Source organism: Orycteropus afer, unplaced genomic scaffold (genome assembly GCF_000298275.1).
Source record: "Orycteropus afer afer isolate SDZICR_OR568_19922 unplaced genomic scaffold, OryAfe1.0 scaffold00049, whole genome shotgun sequence".
Classification (NCBI taxonomy): Eukaryota; Metazoa; Chordata; class Mammalia; order Tubulidentata; family Orycteropodidae; genus Orycteropus; species Orycteropus afer.
The window spans coordinates 13,146,415-13,163,649 of NW_006921636.1; the positions used below are offsets into that span (position 1 = coordinate 13,146,415).

Sequence of the window (17,235 nt, forward strand, 5' to 3'; positions counted from 1 at the left end):
TCTCTGGGCTGGCGGCGGGTGTGGGCTGCCTCTGGAGAGTCCGGTGGGAGGTGCAGGAGGGGACTCAGCCCTGGGCATTGGCGCGTCACTGCTTGCTAGTCTCGGTCACCCTGCTGCCTGCCGAGGCCTCTTTTCTACGGTCAGGCCCTCAGGCTCGGAGCAGCACCCTCCAGTGGGCCTCAGGGAGGGGGTGGAGGGGAGGCAGGGGAATTAGGTGAGGTAGAGTGATTTGTCCCTAGGGAGCAGGCTGTGGAGAGAGGAGGGGCTGTCAGAGCCAGACCCCGGGAGCTGTCTAGCCGTCAGGGCATGGACGTAGGGCCCAGGGAGTGCCTGGACCACCACTGCAGCCCTTCACCCCGTGTCTTGGATTCTGCTGTCCTTCTGGATGATGACCCAGGGACACTGGACTGGTCCATCCCCAGCAGAACCAAATACGCTTCCTGGCATCCTGGAAGGACCTACCCAGTCCTCAGTGCGGGGGAAGGGGGCACTTACCCGTGCCCATTCCAACACACCATCATGTTCATATCTGTCATCACAGTGTCCCCAGTTGATATGGCAGGCACTTCTTACATTTTTCAAATAGGACAGTGCTGTAGTCTGCCCTCCACATGGGGAAAATGAGGCTTAGAGCAGAAGGACCAGCCTCAGAAAGTCTGCAGTCTAGAAATACAGTCCGCTAAAGACCCCCACACTTCTGGGAGAAATTGGGGCTGGGAGAAGGGATAGGGTAGGAGGGTCTGCACCCACCTGGGGTATGGGGCAGGAAATTCCTGCCCACCGTGTGGATCTCTCACCAGGCATGTCTGGTGACACCAGGCACGGTCATGGTTGACTGGTTGGCACCTAGGAGTCACACACGCCACATACTGCCTGTGCTGGTGGCCTTGGCAATGAGGAGCCCTGTGCTGGAAGGCTGACTTCTAGGGCAGGGGGCCTGGTGCCTGGCGCAGAGCAGGCCACCCATCCACCAATCATTAATGCTGGGCCTTCGAGAGGGCGGAGCTGTTTCTGGGAGGCTCGGCACTACCTTTCCCAGGTGTGGCTGCGGACTGGCTGTTGCTGAGGGAGGTGGGACGTAGCATGTGTGGCTCCCACACTCTGTAGCTCCCCTCTGCTGGCTGAAATGGAAAGGTCACTCTCCCTTGATGACAGGAAGGAGGAGGGGACCACACAGATCAAGCTTTCTACGGGAGTGGGCAGGTCACCTGGGTGCAAGGCAAAGTGTGCAGGCAGGGAGCAGAGGCCCAGAGGCCTGAGCCCACAGGAGGACCAGGAAGGAGCCTGGGTCTGGAAAAGATGTTGGGCTGTAGCAGAGGAGGGTGGAGGACACCTCTGAAGTTGGAGATCCCTTGGGTCAGATGCTTGGCCCCTTCTAAGGTACAGTGAACACTGTTATACCACACCCAGCTCTCCTTCATTGCACATCCAGATGCCCCTTCTCCAAGAGATGCCCTTCACTGAATGGAACAGCCTGCCCAGAGGGCTGTGCTCCCCCAGGGGTAGCCCACAGCCAGTGGCTGATTGACACTGGGTACAAAGGCCAGCTCCCTAATGTCTAGGGACTAACTGTGATGACATTCCTGGTCTGATTCCAGGGCTCCTCCTGGGCTCCAGCTGAGACCACACCCTGGCTTGGCTTCATCCTCTGCCCTCATTCATCATCTCCTGCGAGCAGCCCCTCAACACATCAAATGCACCGAAATCCCTGCCACAGGCTCCGCTTCCAGGGAAACTGACCTAAGACAGGGGACCTTTCAGTGGATGCCACATGGAAGCATTTGTTAAAAAAAAAAAAAAGATGGATGAAGAGAAGGAAAGACTGAAGACCAGCCTCAGTTTACCAAACAAGCCCTGGAATCAGACCAGCTGAGGCCTCCTGGAGTCTCTCTTTTTCCTACATCCATCTCCTGGTACCTCTAGCATTCAGTGTCCAAGAACTGCAACAAAGCTGGCAGTGGCCTACAGGCTTCACCCAGGTCCAAATCACCCCCTAGCCTTCCCCTAACCCCTTGTCATTCCACACTCCAAGTATCAACAGGGTAAAGGCCGGCCCAAGGTGGGATGGGTGAGGACTGACCTGCAAGTACTGATGCCACACTCCCCACTGGGGTAATTGCTGTCCCAGTCTCCACTGCTTGTTGGGTTGGATGGGCCAGGTGAGCGGGACCCCGAACTGCTGGGGAACTCAGAGATGTGAGGGAAGTCCTGCAAAGGGGGGACAGGAGAAGAGTGAGCAGGAGAGGCAAAGGGGGGGGCCTGTCCCTGGCAGGAGAGGCGAAGGGGGGCCTGTCCCTGGCAGGAGAGGCGAATGGGGGGCCTGTCCCTGGCAGGAGAGGCCAAGGGGGGGCCTGTTCTTGGCAGGAGAGGCGAATGGGGGGCCTGTCCCTGGCAGGAGAGGCCAAGGAGGGGACTGTCTCTGGCAGAAAGATGGGGGTGATGGCTCTCTGTGGGTGTTCACATTCAAAAGAGACACCTCTATTGGGTGATGCTAAATCTCCACTCTGCCTCTGCCTGGAATGTGGCTTCCTTTCCTCAGCAGAGTGCCTTCGAAAGGTGCTCATCTTAGTCTCAGCTGAATATGAGGGTGAAGGACTTTGCCTTTGGCTCTTTCCCTTTCTGGGCCTCAGTTTCCCAATCTGTAAATGGCCTGACCTTCAGACCCATCTGAGTCCTGTAACAATCTCTGTGGAACAGTTAGTGGGGGTCAGGCCTCCAAAGCTTTGAGGGGAGCCAGTGGCTAGGGAAGGAACCATAGTGGCCTTAGCCACTTGGGTCAGGGGACAGAGGCAGACAGAGGATACGGAGGGTCTGGATAAGAGAAGGAGGGTCTGGAACAGCTTAAGAATATATCCTATCTGGCAACTTGGCAGCTGTTCACTGCAGCCAGCACATCTTAGGTAAGGTATACCAGACCCATTTCATAGATGTGGTAACTGAGGCTCAGGAAGGTAAGATGGCTAGGCTGAGCCTGTATAGCTGGTGAGTTGGCAGGGGCAGGATTGGACATCCCAAGCTGCCTCCCCTCTCTGCAAGGGTCACCGAAGGGCCTATTTCTTCTCTGCCTTGCTTACCTGTGGGCCTGAAGGCGAGGGGCTCATAGCCAACTGCACTTGGAGTGCCATGGGGGTGGGCAGGACAGGAGGCTGGGGGGCTGGGGACATGCTAACAGGCGGGCTGAGGAGGGCACCCTGTGCGTGGGGGGGCAGTGGCAGCTGCTGGTGCAGAGGGGGGCTGAGTGGGAAGGAGGGCGGTGGTGGCGGGGAGGATGTGCTGAGGCCTGGCAGCAGTGACTTGGAGCCCAGCGTCCGGGCGAGGCTGGCAGGAGAGGCCCCGCTGCGGAAGGCCTGCAGGTCCGACGGCGTCAGGAAGGAGGCCAGGCCTGGCATGGCATACATGGGCTGCTTGGGTGGGAGCATTTTGGCTGGTGCATTTGCCTGAGTGCTCTTGGTCTCACCCTGCTCCGGAGAGCTCTGCAAGGAAACAGAAACCAGTCACTCTGGACAACAGGGAGAAGCCAGAACTGGGGCCAGGAGCCCAGGTGATTCTGTAGCCCACGACATGGCCCGCAGCTGTCTCTCTGGCTCCTTGCGGGAGAACTGTGGACTGACCAGAGATCATGCAGGGTCCTTAGTACTAATTAGTACTTAGTAAATTTCTCTCTCTTTATATATATATATAAGCTTTGTTGTTTTTTGTTTCTCTAGAGAACCCAGTCTAACACAGCCCCCAAAATTTATGTCCTTTACACATGCAAAACACTTTCACCCTATCATATCATTCTCGATGTCTTAAACCAACTCCAAGTCCACATTCTATCCTGGGGCAAAATTCCTCTCATCTGTGAATCAAGAATACAAGTTATCTGCTTCCAAAATGCAATGGTGGCACAGGCACAGGGCAGACACTCTCATCATAAATGGAAGGAATTGGAGGGAAAGAAGGGATGACAGGCACCAAGCAAGTCCAAAACCCAGCAGAACAACTGACATCAGCTCTCAAGACTTGAAAATAATCCTCTATTCTCTGAGACCAACTAGGCAATGGCTCTACCCTCCAGACTCTGGGTGTTGACCATGTTCTCTTGATTCTGGCCTGTTGGAATGGTGACTCTGTTTCCTTGGCTTTGGGTGGCCCCATTCTCTGCCCCTTGGGCTTACCAGCCCAGTCTCCTCAGCCTTGGGCAGTGGCTCTGGTCCCATTTCCTGGCATTTGTGAATGGCAGCCCCACACTCCAGAACCAAGTGGGTGAAGATCTGACTCTTTGAAACCTAGGAGGCCGTGACCCCACCCTTTGAGACCTAGCAGGCTGTGGTTCTACCCTTTGAAACCCAGAGGTCATAGCCCTATCCTCTGAGACTGAGGCAGCTCTGTTTCTTCTGCTCCTTGTCTCTTCAGCTTCTGTTTCCTGGTTCCTTGGCCTCTAGGTCCCTTGGTTCCTTGGTCCTCTTGGGCCAGTCTGGCCTCCTCCCTGCTTAAGTGTTACAAAGCTCTTTAGTTCTTCCAGTAAGTGCTCAGAAGCACCCCACTCTGCCAGGAAGTCTGCTGTCCAAAGGGACTCAACTCAGTTGCTTTGTGGGTTGGTTCCCAGGCCATCTTGCACTGGTCTCCTGGTTTTGCTGCTGCTGTTTCTTTGCCACTGCTTATCACTCTCTACACAGTCTCCAGTGTCAGAGATTTCCTCCCTTCCTCCTGAGGTCTCATCAGAACTGCCTTTGACATCCACAATTCCACCAACAGTCTCTTCAAGGCAATCTAGGCTTTTACTATTGTTGTTGTTATGTGCTGTCGAGTTGGACCTGACTCATAGCGACCCCTCCTTGGGTTTCCGAGGCAGTATCACTATGGAAGTAGATTGCCCCATCTTCCTTCCGAGGAGTTGCTGGTGGGTTTGAACCGCCAGTCTTCTGGTTGGCAGTCAAATGCCTTAGGCACTATGCTACCAGAGCTCCCATCTCTTCCAGCCTCTACCCATTACTCAACTCCTAAACCACTTCCACGTTTTAGGTATCTGTTAGAGCAGTACTCTACTGCACGTACCAAAGTCTGTCTCAGTTCTCTAGTGCTGCTATAACAGAAATACCGTAAGGGGATGGTATTTAACAAACAGAAATTTATTTTCTCACAGTGAAGGAGGGCTAGAAGTCCCAATTCAGGGATCTAGGGAAAGGTTTTCTCTCTGTGTCAGTTCTAGAGGAAGGTCCTTGCCCCCTTTCCACATCAGTGGGCCTGGCGTTCCTTGGAGATCTCTATGTGTCTTGGCATCAGTCTTCTCCTGGGTCTAGGAGGTTCTCAGTGTAGGGACCCGGGGTCCAAAGGACATGCCTTCTCCCAGGTCTTCTTTTTGGTGGTATTGAGGTCCCTCTGTCTCTGCTTGGTTCACTTCCCTTCTGTAAGATAAAAGGCGATGGAGGCCACACCCCAGGGAAATTCCCTTTACATCAGATCAGGCTGCCACATGAGTAAGGGTGCTGCATCCCACCCTAATCCCCTTATCGCTTATTGACTGATCACATCAGATCACCTCCTGAGGGATGATTCTATTGTCACACAACTGCCAAACCACTGCGAACCATGGCCCAGTGAAGTTGATACATATTTTGGGGGATACAAATTAATTCATGACCATACTCTGACCATCCAACCACCCCTGCCTTATTAATTCCTGTGGGTTTAAACTCCCCATCATGGGGAAATTCCATGCTTCTCACCAGCCAACGAGGTCAGCATCATCCAGCTGAACCAACCTTCCTTCATGCTTCTCTACATGCTTCATGCTTCTCTACACCTTTCCATGTGCTGTCCTCTCTATGTGGAGCACCTTCTTTCCTTGATTCTTTAAGGCCTAACCCAGATGTCATCTTTTCTGCAGCAGCTCCAAGACAACCCCTCACTTACTTAGTCTCCACATCCTCAGCCACATCTAGCATCCAGACTTGCTGATGTTCCCAGATGAGGCAGGCAGTGTGGTCAGGAGTAATAGTTGAATTGGAAGACCAGCAAAACTGGGTTTGAATCTTATACATCCACTTAATAAACTGGATAATTTGGGGCAATTTATTCAACCCCTCTGGGTGTAGGGTTCTTGTTGGGAGGATTAAATTAAATGAGATGCATGTAAAGTGCCCAGCATGAGCCTGACACACAGTGGGTACACTATAAAAGTGGCTCTATCTGCAAACATGGGTATACAGGTGGATAGATGGGTGGACAAGCTGAACTATTAGGCATGTCTATGAAGCAGGGAGTATACTCAAGACCATGTATAGGGTTGGCAGACAATGGTCCTATAAGTGTATTTATATGATCTGAATTCCCAGGTGTATAATAGAGCTGACAAGGGACAAAGTTAGTCACTTCTGGGTCACAGCCAGCTACCCAGAGGAACTGAGTAGTTGAACCTGTGGGCTTGGGACCATACTCACAGGGGACATCCAGCTCAATCGACATAACATACTACAGAAAATATTGTTCTACCTCCTACTTTGGTGAGTAGTGACTGGGATCTTAAAAGCTTGCAAGCAGCCATCTAGATGCAATGATGGGTCTCCCCTAGTCCAGAGCAAAGAAGAATGAAGAAAACCAAAGATTCATGGAAACAATTAGTCCTCATGACTGGTACACCATGTGATCCGAAGCCTATATGACTATGAGACCAGAAGAACTAGATGGTGCCCGGCTACCACTGTCAATCACTTGGAGGGGGATCTATGTAGGAGATCCTGGATAGAGAGGGAGAACATGTGGAATAAAACTCAAAATCATTTGGAAAAATAAAAAAAAGGGCAGGAGGACCAGGTTTGCTGATCTGATAGAGTCTGGTGGAACCCCTGAGACTATGGCCCCTAGCTGCTTTTCAAGTCTGGAATTGAACCCACACCTGTGGTTTCCAGCCAAACAAAAGACAGGCATATGAGTTGAACATGTACTTGAGGTAATTATACTCCTTGGAGAGATCAATCATGGGAAAAATAAGGGCTGTTTATGCCCAGGGAGACAGCTCAGGGGGCAGGAGCACATGGAGGGATGGAAGTAACAGGGAAGACGTAACTATCAGGAATAAGTGGGAGGGAAGCTGTTGCATTGGGGTAAATTGTAGTCAATGTCATGAGACAACGTGTGTGTGAACTGCTGTATGGAAAGTGAATTTGCTCTGTAAACTTTCACCCAAATCACAATTAAAAAAAAAAAAAACAAAACACCAAAGTGGCTCTATCTTTCCCAAGACCTCCATTGTTGTCAGCTGTTGTTTAGTCAGCCCTGGACCACTGGCAACCCCGTGCACAAGGCAATGAAATGCTCCGTGATCCTGAGCCATTCCCATGATTGGCTGTGTACTGGACCATGTTGATTCACAGGTGTTTTACTGGTCAGGCCTGTCTTCCTAGTCCCTCTTGGTTTGGAAGCTCTGCTGATACCTGTTCAGCATCAGAGCAACATACAATCCACTGACAGATGGGTGAGGGCTGTGTGTGAGGTGCACTGGCCAGGAATTGAACTCAGGTCTCCCACAAGGAGGGAGAGAGTTCTACCACTGACCCATCACCGCCACTACCGCTGGCCACTCCTGTGGGCCTTTGTTCTTGCTCATCCATCAAGTGGCCCCATTCCTTTTTTTTTTTTTTTTTAAAGAAGGTTGGCTTTATTTATTTTGCCTAATTTATATTTTCATTTTTGTCTACTACAGTTTTGTTATTTATTTTTTATTGTGATTTGAGTGAAAATGTAAGTAATTTTGTTTTTTAACTCAATAGAGAGTAGCTAGGTGGCTCGTAAGTGGCTACTCTTTCCAGATTTATTTAGTTGTTATTTTCTGGGTTGGAGATGCTGTGTCCCTCATAAGGGCAACTTACGGACATGGCCCCCTTCTAAACCGGGCTGTGCCCAGGGATTCCAGTGTTACCTTGGAGACGAGGCTGGCCCTGTAGGCTGCCAGAGCCTTCAGATACTCCTTCTTAGCTGCTTCAGTCTTCCTCTTGTAGGCCTGAAATATCCAAGAATGGGCAACATTGGGGTGAATGTCACAGAGGAGATGGGGCACAGGGCCTGGGATGGGAAGGAGTGGTCAGCAAGGCATGGATTTGAGAGATGGACCCGAATGAGAATGGTGGGATCCAGAGCCGGTCAGTAACCTGCTGGGAGTCTGGAGAACAGGCTATCTCCCAGTTTCTCATCCACATTACTGTGATCCCCTGGGTGACACATTTTGCCTCCCTGAGTCTCCAGTTTACCATATCTGGCTACAGAAAGATAAGACTCCTTGGAGACCCCTATCCTGACCTAGCACAGTAGAGATTTCCTAATGCTGACCTATTTTTTTAATCCTAGAATAACCCTATTTGTTCACAGTGCGTTTATAGTCAGGATTCAATTTGCTAATCTCTTTATTAGGATTCACACCCAGGTTCACATGAGTGATGGATTGATGGCTGAAATAGCCACAGCGTGTTCTTATGTCCCTTTTAGCAGTGTCTTCCCACAATGACCCTGGGCTTTGCTACTGACTGGCTTTGGCCAAGTAGCACAATAGCAAATGTGATGCAAGTGGAAACTTGACATGTGCTTACACGTTGCAGCTTACTCTCTTTCTGCTCTTGGAACTCTGAGTTGGCATGTGAACAAGCCTGACCTAGCATGCTGGGTGACAGGGACACATGGTCCAGTTAGCCTCCATTACTCCAGCTGACAGCCATCCAACGCCCCCAGAAGCAGAGGCACCTAACTGTCTGGCAGCTGAGTGCAGACACATGAGTGAACACAGGTAAGACCGGCCGAAGAACCACCCAGCTGAGCCCAGCACAACTCATGGACCCTCAGATTCACGAGCTGAATAAATAGTTGCTTGAAGCCACTATATTCTGAGGTTGTTTGGTATTCATTCAAAACTAATAAGCTTGGAACTGATACACCCCAGAGCTCCCTCACTACTCAGATGTCCTACCTCTAAGGCCCAATGGGTTCTAGGCTAGCTCTCAGAGTTCTCCGGGGTGACTGCCCTCCAGTTGCCCATTGCAGTACTTTCTTTGATGTTGTTATTATGTGCTGTCGAGTTGGACCCAACTCATAGCGACCCCTCCTTGGGTATCCGAGGCAGTATCACTACAGAAGTAGATTGTCCAACCTTCCTTCTGAGGAGCGGCTGGTGGGTTTGAACCGCCAGCCTTCTGGTTAGCAGTCAAGTGCCTTAGGCACTATGCTACCAGATAATGCCCCTTTTATTGGCTGCCTTCTTTTCCCTGTCTCATTTTGCCACTCCCCAACCAGCAGATGCTGGAGTTACCTCCCAAATAAACTATTCATACTATAATACCTTCCAAAAATATTTTAAACTTTAGACTATGATAGAGGCATTTCACATAAGTGAAGAAAGGACTGTGATAAGTCAACAACCCGTTTCTTTAGCTCCAAACCTGGTACTGTTCCCGTGTTTCCTATCTCAGGGAATGGCGTCTCCAGTCAGCCGGAATGCAAGCCAGAATCCCAAGAATACGTCACAGGCTCCTCACCCCCTACACCACCCACCTGATCCAGGCCACTAATATCTCCCACCTGGATGACTAACAGCCTTTTGCTCTCCCATGTCCACTCTCACCTGCTCCACGCTGCCAGACTGATCTCTCCTCTGTGTAAAACTCTTCAGTGGTTTCTTCTGCTCTTAGAACAAAGACCCAATGCCTTCCAAGGCTTACAAAGGCCAGCATCGTCCAGCCCCTGTAACCTCTCCAGCTTCATCTACGTCATGGTCACTCTATTTCACTCTAGCCATTCTGCTCTCAGGTTAGTTCTGTGTGTTTGCCGGGCTCCTTCCCACCACCAGGCCTTCGCATGCATGGCTCCCCTGGCCCGGGGTAACTCCCCCTTCAGTCTCACCTGGAGGCCTGACCCCCATGTCTATGTCCAGTCTGCTGCCTTCTGCTCTCATGCACCATGTACCAACCCGGTCCACGGCACAATCACAACTGTAATTTTGTATTTACTTATCTGCTTATTTGATTAATGTCTCTTCTGCCAACACTCCAATTGAGCCTCCCAGCTCTACAGATCTGAGTTCAAATCCTGACTCACTGTGGTGACTGTGGGCAAGTCACTTAGCCTCTCTGTGTTGCCATCTCCTCCTATCAAAATAGGAAAACAATGGCTACTCCATGGGGTGCTGTAAGGATGATGCGAGATTATGGAGGGAGAGCCTAGCACAGTGCTCAGTACAGCATGGCTTGGTATTCCTCTTTTACGGATAAGGAAACTAAGGCTCAGAGAGCTTAGGTGAGTAGCTTCGGGTCACACAGCTGGCAGCTTGCATTTACTTATGAAGTAGTTCTGCTCCTTATTCCCTACTTTAGAGGGGGCCACAGGCATGCAGTCAGTGAGGTGAAGAGCTCTGGCCTGGAATCCAGATGTTCCGAGTTGGACGGACAAGATGGATGGAGATGTTGGTGCTTGTATTACGGAAGCAGAAGAGGCTCTGAATGGTTAAGTCACTAGCAAACACAGGTGGTAAATAGTGGAAGTGGAAGGGCCTTTACTGCCTAGCCTACAGGTGGGCAAGCTGAGTCCGAGGGGAACTCTGTGAGGATCTCGGGTTCTACAGGCTGGGCCTGGTTGCAGACCTTCCACGTCCGTCCTTGGCTGCAGGACCACAGAGCCTTGGGGATGGGCCCAGAAAAGGATCAGGACTCACCTGCTTCTGCTCCTCTCCCAAGCTGTCCCACATGGAGGCCACGATTTTGGACACGTCACCGAAGGTGGCGCTGGGATTCTGTCCCTTGATGGCAGCCTGTGTATCTCTGAAGAACAGTGCATAGGCTGACACTGGCTTTTGGGGCTCATTGGGGTCCTTCTTCTTCTTCTTCTTTGGGTTCTTGGCCTTTTTTCCTGGGTCAGCTGAGGGTCTCTTCTCTCCTGAGATCTGTCCAGAGAAGAGGAGTCAGAAAACCCTAGAAGCCCAAGGACCTCCTACCAAAGCTGATCCAATCCAGCCTTGGCGAGACTGGACTTTGCTCAGCTGCTTCATGCATGGGCAATGACAGGGAACCGACCACTGCACTGGGCTCAAACATACGCAGAGTGGGCTGCTCTGTCAGTCTATCTACTCACCAGGATGGTGAGGCAACTGAAACCCTGCCCAGGGATGGACGAACAGATAGACAGAGGGACGTGCACATACACACACATATACATACACACGTGCACATGCATGTACACACACACACATGTCCAGGGTAGGAGCTATGGGTTTCTAATTCTTTAAAGAGAGAACCAGCATGATGATACAGCTGGCTTCAAGAAACATAGGAGAAAGAAATATTCATAATCCCTGAAAGAATGCTGGACTAAGATTACTAAATTACATGTAGTCTGGTTAGCAGTCAGATGCCTTAGGCGCTATGCCACCAGAGCTCCCAGAACTGGTTAATACTCTCAAGTAATAAAACTATAACCTTTAGAGGTTTTCTCTTTTCTACTGGACAGAAATCATTTGTATGTCTATAGGAAAAAATTAATTTGCCCTGTCAGCAGACAAAAATCATTTACAGCTCTATCACTCTTTTCCAAATTATCATCTACTTCTACAGAGTTGTAAAATACCTAATCAATAATGAATAATGAATCAAAGCAAAGGTCCATTTTCCTACAGAAGCAGACAATTCTTGAGTGAGCCTGTTGGACAATGCTTTGGGATGACACTGGAAGAATATGTAGTCATTAGTTTGCCCTACTTTTAAGTTATAGATACATTGTTTCTTTAACAGCCTTCCCCCTTGTGGTCCTGGATTATCTCTGAAGATTGCTCATGGCTGCTTTTCAGCTGTGCAACTTGGGGAAGGTTGCTCAACCTTGCTGTGAGGGTGGCTGGATGGGAGAGGCCAGCTCTGGAGGCAGTGGCCTCACGCTGGACAGTTGGCTCTGGAACAGACACCAAGACCTGTAATTCTGTGAATGACTGAATAAGGACCCAGCAGCAGACAGAGGGTACTTCCCACAGACCTCAGGCCACACAGGGACTCAGGACTTGGGTCAAAGGCCCTGGATCCTGCACTGATGACCACAGCTCTAAGCGCCAAGAAGATGAAGGTGGCACCATGGAGTGATAAAGAAACCATAGACCACTGGGCAGGATTCAGATCTCCACGTCTGAGGGACCATGAGGGACATGTAGCAATGCTGGCTCTGCTCCCAAGTCTCACTGCAGCCAGCCACCTCTCTGAGCCTCAATTTCCTCAGCACTTTGTGAGGTAACAGATGAAGATGCACCTTTCATTGATGAAGAGCTAAACAGAGGTGGCTGAGAGCACAAATGCTGGGGCCCAGACTGGAAGTACCTGGGCTTGTATCTTAGCTCTGCCACTTACTGCTGTGTGACACTGGATAAGTTACTTAACCTCTCTGGGCCTCAGGTTTCCTATCTGCCAAATGGAGATAATCATGGTGGTGTAGTGCCTAAGGCACTTGACTGCTAACCAGAAGGCTGGCAGTTCAAACCCACCAGCCACTCCTTGGAAGGAAGTTTGGGCAATCTACTTCCATAGTGATACTGCCTCGGAAACCCAAGGAAGGAAGGGTCACTGTGAGTCAGGTCTGACTCGACGGCAGTGTGTTTTTTTTTGTGTGTGTGTACCACATAGGGTTGTTCTGTGGATTACATGGCTGAATACTTGTCATGTGCCTAGAACAATGTCTGGCCCATAGGAAGAGTTTTTATGAGTATTTGCTAAGTAAGAAATAACTTAAAAACCCTGACTGGTCTACATGGTAGTGGTTGAGTTATCCTGAGATGCACTGGACAAAGATTCAGAGGTGTCCATCCTAGTCCACAAAATCAGGGTCTCTGATAGGTGGTATGGGTGCCATGGTTACTGTCCCAGCTCTTGCAGGGCCACCACATGGTAAAGGTATGAGAGGCCCTTACAGAGAAGAAAGGGCACTGGACGGGGAGGTAGGAGTCATGGGACTGAGTCTGGACTCTGTCATAGGCTCATTGGGAGACCCAGGGCAACAGTCCCACCCCTGCTCTTTCCTGGTCTCTCGCTCCCTAGTAAAACAGGGAGACAGACTTGGAGAGTGCAAAGGCAGGTGGTGGTTCTCATCACTGACAGGTTCTTGAAGAGGCTGGACCACTCCTGGGCCCAGGGATGTTGCAGGGGGCATCCCCTATCAGAGGCACATTTTTAGCACACCATCCCCATTGTCAGTGCTGAATACCCTGGGTCAGAGGTGCCCTGCGTTGGAGCCCACATTTTTGCTGGAATATCTTCTCCTAGAAGGCCAACGGCCATAAAATGGATCTTGCCAACACCACTGATGTCGTTGAAGTAACCCATTGGCCATTCAGGTATCAGGCTTCCATGTTCTCATGGCATTTTCTCACCCCAGCCCCTTTGACATTTATTGGTCTTTCCTCTGCTTTATACACAAGGTCATGGAGGCACAGAGAGGGTAGAGCTTGTCAAGGACAAACAGAAAATGTAGCAGCTGAAGCCATCAGGTGCCATTCCCAATGATGAGGTGTTCTGGTCAGTGGCCCCTGTTTCTACCTGCTGCTTTTCTTCCTCCTCCTTTTGCAGCAAAGAGCACAGATACCCTGCTAGTATCTTCTAGAGGTAGGTGATACCCATTTCCCTGCAGGGCACATGCCCCTGCTACAAGAGGGCATCTGAGGGCTCTGCACCTCTGCCCCTACGTACCTTGAAATGTGCTTCTGACTCCTCCTCCTGAGTTGAACTGGAGGGAGACGGGGTGGCTGACTTGCTCGCTGGGGGTGATGGGGAGCTGTGGGTGATGCCGCTCCGGATGCCCATCTGAGTAATGAGCTGGGACTGGCTGAGGGCGCTCATGTGGCTGGCCAGCATCCCCGGTCGGCCCAGCAGAGGTCCTGGCCGGCCTGAGTCATAGGCAGCAACCTCTGAGTGGACCATCTCTTGGATCTAAGGGTGGAGGACAGGACATTTGGAGTGAGAAAGCATCTGTCCCACCACACCACCACATCTGCAATTTGGGACTCAGAGGAGGGGGCATGTGGGTGAGACGTCGATGTAGCTTGACTCCACTATAGTCTGTGGCTTCCCCCTGGCTCTCCAGGTGGAGTGGCCACCCCATTCCACTTTGACCCCTGCGTGAATGGGTATGTCTGTGAGAGGCCTTCAACTCCTTCACATTTTGCCATTGTGTTGACATTCACTCTAGATGAAAATTCAGTATTTCTGCCTTTGTCAGAAAGCTCAGTCCAGCTGTGAACTAATCGCTTTATGATACCGAGTCTCCTCTCCTGGGATATGCTATGTTTCTGCATTCATTCACTATACAATACAATGAAAATGAGTACAGATGCTGGAACCCAACTGCCTTTTGAATCCTGGCTCTGCCATTTATAAGCTGCCCCAGGCTTACGCAGGGCCACCATGTGGGAAGTGTTTTAACCTCTCTGTGCTTCAGTCTCTCCATCTGTAAAATGTGGATTATAATCAAACGTACTCTGTATAGGATTGTCAAAGAATGAAATGTGCCTAGAATTAAAATAGGGAGCTCTGGTAGCGTAGTACCTACGGCACTTGACTGCCACCCAGAAGGCTGGTGGTTCAAACCCACCAGCCCCTCCTAGGAAGGAATGTTGGGCAATCTACTGCCGTAGCGATACTGCCTCGAAAACCCCAGGAGGGGTCGCTATGAGTTGGGACTGACTCGACTGCAAAACAAAAAGGAGCTGCCGTCGAGCCCATTCTGACTCATGGCCACCCCATGTGTGTCAAGAGTAGAACGATGCTCCATGGCATTTTCAATGCCTGGATTTTCAGAAGGAGATCACTATACTTTTCTTCCAAGGCACCTCAGGGTGAACTTGAACCCCCCAACCTTTTGGTTAGCAGCCGAGTCTATTGTGTTAAACATTTACACTACTCTGGCAGATAAAACCAAACTCACTGCCATTTAGTCAATTCTGACTCATAGTGATCCCCATTGGGTTTCCAAGGCTGTAAATCTTTATAGAGCAGACTGCCCCATCTTTCTTCCATGGAGCAGCTGGTAGGTTCAAACCACTGACCTTTTGGTTAGCAGCCAAATGGTTTAATCACTATGCCACCAGTGCTCCTTTGTAAAATACAATATAGGGCTTACTAAGGAGCTCTGGGGGAGCTCTGGTAGTATAGTGCCTAAGGCACTTGACTGCTAACCAGAAGGCTGCCGGTTTAAACCCACCATCTACTCCTCGGAAGGAAGGCTGGGCAATCTACTTCCATAGTGATACTGCCTCAGAAACCCAAGGAGGGGTCACTATGAGTCAGATCCATGTTGTTGTTATGTGCCATCAAGTCGCTATGAGTTGGGGCTGACTTGATGGCACATAACAACAACAACAACACTTTAATCATTGTCATCATCCTCACCACCATCTTCAACACTACCTTCATCAGCAGGAAGAGGAGGATGACAAGGAAGAGATGAAGAAGTTTTTATTAAGCACTTACTACGTGCCGGAAACAGTGCTGAGTATTCTCATATGTGACTCATTAAGCATAACAAGTGCCATAAACCCAAGAACCAAACCTGCTGCCATTGAGTCAACTCTGACTCATGGTGACCCCATGTATGTGAGAGTACAACTACGCTCCATAGGGTTTTCTTTTTATTTAAAAAATTTTATTGTGCTTCAGGTGAAAGTTTACAGAGAAAATTAATTTCTAATTTGTTTGTACATAAAGTGCTCCATGACATTGTATGTATTCCCCACAATATATCAGTAGTCTCCTCATTTCCACCCTGGGTTCCTTGTTTCCTTGCATCTGAATTTTCTATTCCTTCCTGTCTTCTCATCTTTGATTTTCAGTTAATGTTGTCCTTGCAATCTTGTAAAATAGATTGTTCTAAGGAACATATTCCTCTTGTTGTTGTTGTTGTTATTTGCCGTCGAGTCGGCCCCGACTCATAGCGACCCCTCCTTGGGTTTCCGAGGCAGTATCACTATGGAAGTAGGATTGCCCAACCTTCCTTCTGAGGGGTGGCTGGTGGGCTTGAACCGCCAGCCTTCTGGTTAGCAGTCAAGTGCCTTAGCCACTATGCTACCAGAGCTCCCATATTCCTCTTAGGCGGTGTTTATTTTATGGGCCTTGTCTACTGTTTGGTTAAAAGGTGGTCTCCTTGAAAGTCTTCAGTTCCAGGTCAGAAGGGTCCAAGGACCATAGTTTTGGGGGTTCCTCCAGTCTATGTCAGACCACTAAGTCTGTCTTTGTGAATTTGACTTTTTTGTTCTACATTTCTCTCTCTCCGTTCAGGACCCTCTGTTGTGATCCCAGGCAGAGTGGTCAGGAGTTGTAGCTGGGCACCATCTAGTTCTTCTGGTCTCAGAATCATATAGACTAGGGTTCATGTGGTCCATTAGTCCTTTGGACTAATTGCTCCCTTGAGTTTTTGGTTTTCTTCACTCTCTTTTGCTCCAGATAGGACGAGACCAATAGTTGTATTGTAGATGGCCACTTGCAAGGTTTTAAGACACCAGAAGTAGTATACATAACATTGGCTTTACAAACTATGTTGTGCCAATTGAGTCTTTAAGGATCCACAATCAACTAGGGACTTCATCCCACCAAGGTGTTTGGGTATGTCTAAGAAGTTTCCATGGTTGTTCTCCTTGTGTGCTCTATTGTCTACATATAAATATATATGCAGCACCTACAATAATGTATGCAGAAATACCCACAACTAAACCTTTATCTGCAGGTGGGTGTGCTTCCTTAAGCTCTCCTACACCCCAATAGCACACTGTGATAGTTAAGGTTATGTGTTAACTCAGCTGGGCCATGAGTCTCAGTGGTTTAAGAGTTATGATAGAGGCAACCTCCATGATGAGATCCGCTATAAGCAGCCAATCAGTTTAAAAGAGTTTCCTCAGGGGCGTGGCCAGCTTCCAACATAAATGGACATCCTGGCAAAGCTCTCTGGCTTTTTTCTTGATCTGGTTTGTCATTATCTGACCTTCAGCTCTTTGGACTTGAGTCCGCGGCCTGCCATATCACCTGCTGATCTTGGGATTGGATAGCCTACGCAGCCTGTGGGCCAGTAGCTGGCCATCTACCTGCTGATCTTGGATTCAAAAGCTCCTGCAGCTGTACAGACAACAAATATGAAGCCCTTTGCATATAAAGTACTGAGTTGTCAATGAAAGCAAACATGGGTATAGGGACGGATAGATGGGTGAACAAGCTAAACAATTAGGTATGTCTAAATGGAGAGTGTATCCAAGAT

General features: G+C 49.7%; 1 protein-coding gene across 1 annotated transcript in view; it reads right to left on the reverse strand.

Annotated features, from left to right (window-relative positions):
- Window positions 1–210: 210 nt before the first annotated feature.
- Window positions 211–17,235, reverse strand: part of TOX2 (TOX high mobility group box family member 2) — a 152,986-nt gene continuing 135,961 nt past the window's right edge. Inside the window, exons 4-8 of the mRNA XM_007938417.2 lie at window positions 13,683–13,922; window positions 10,679–10,906; window positions 3,075–3,473; window positions 2,081–2,208; window positions 211–247 (exon numbers count right to left, since the gene is read on the reverse strand). Coding sequence (XP_007936608.1) covers window positions 211–247; window positions 2,081–2,208; window positions 3,075–3,473; window positions 10,679–10,906; window positions 13,683–13,922 — 1,032 coding nt within the window. The remainder of the gene's footprint in view (window positions 248–2,080; window positions 2,209–3,074; window positions 3,474–10,678; window positions 10,907–13,682; window positions 13,923–17,235) is intronic.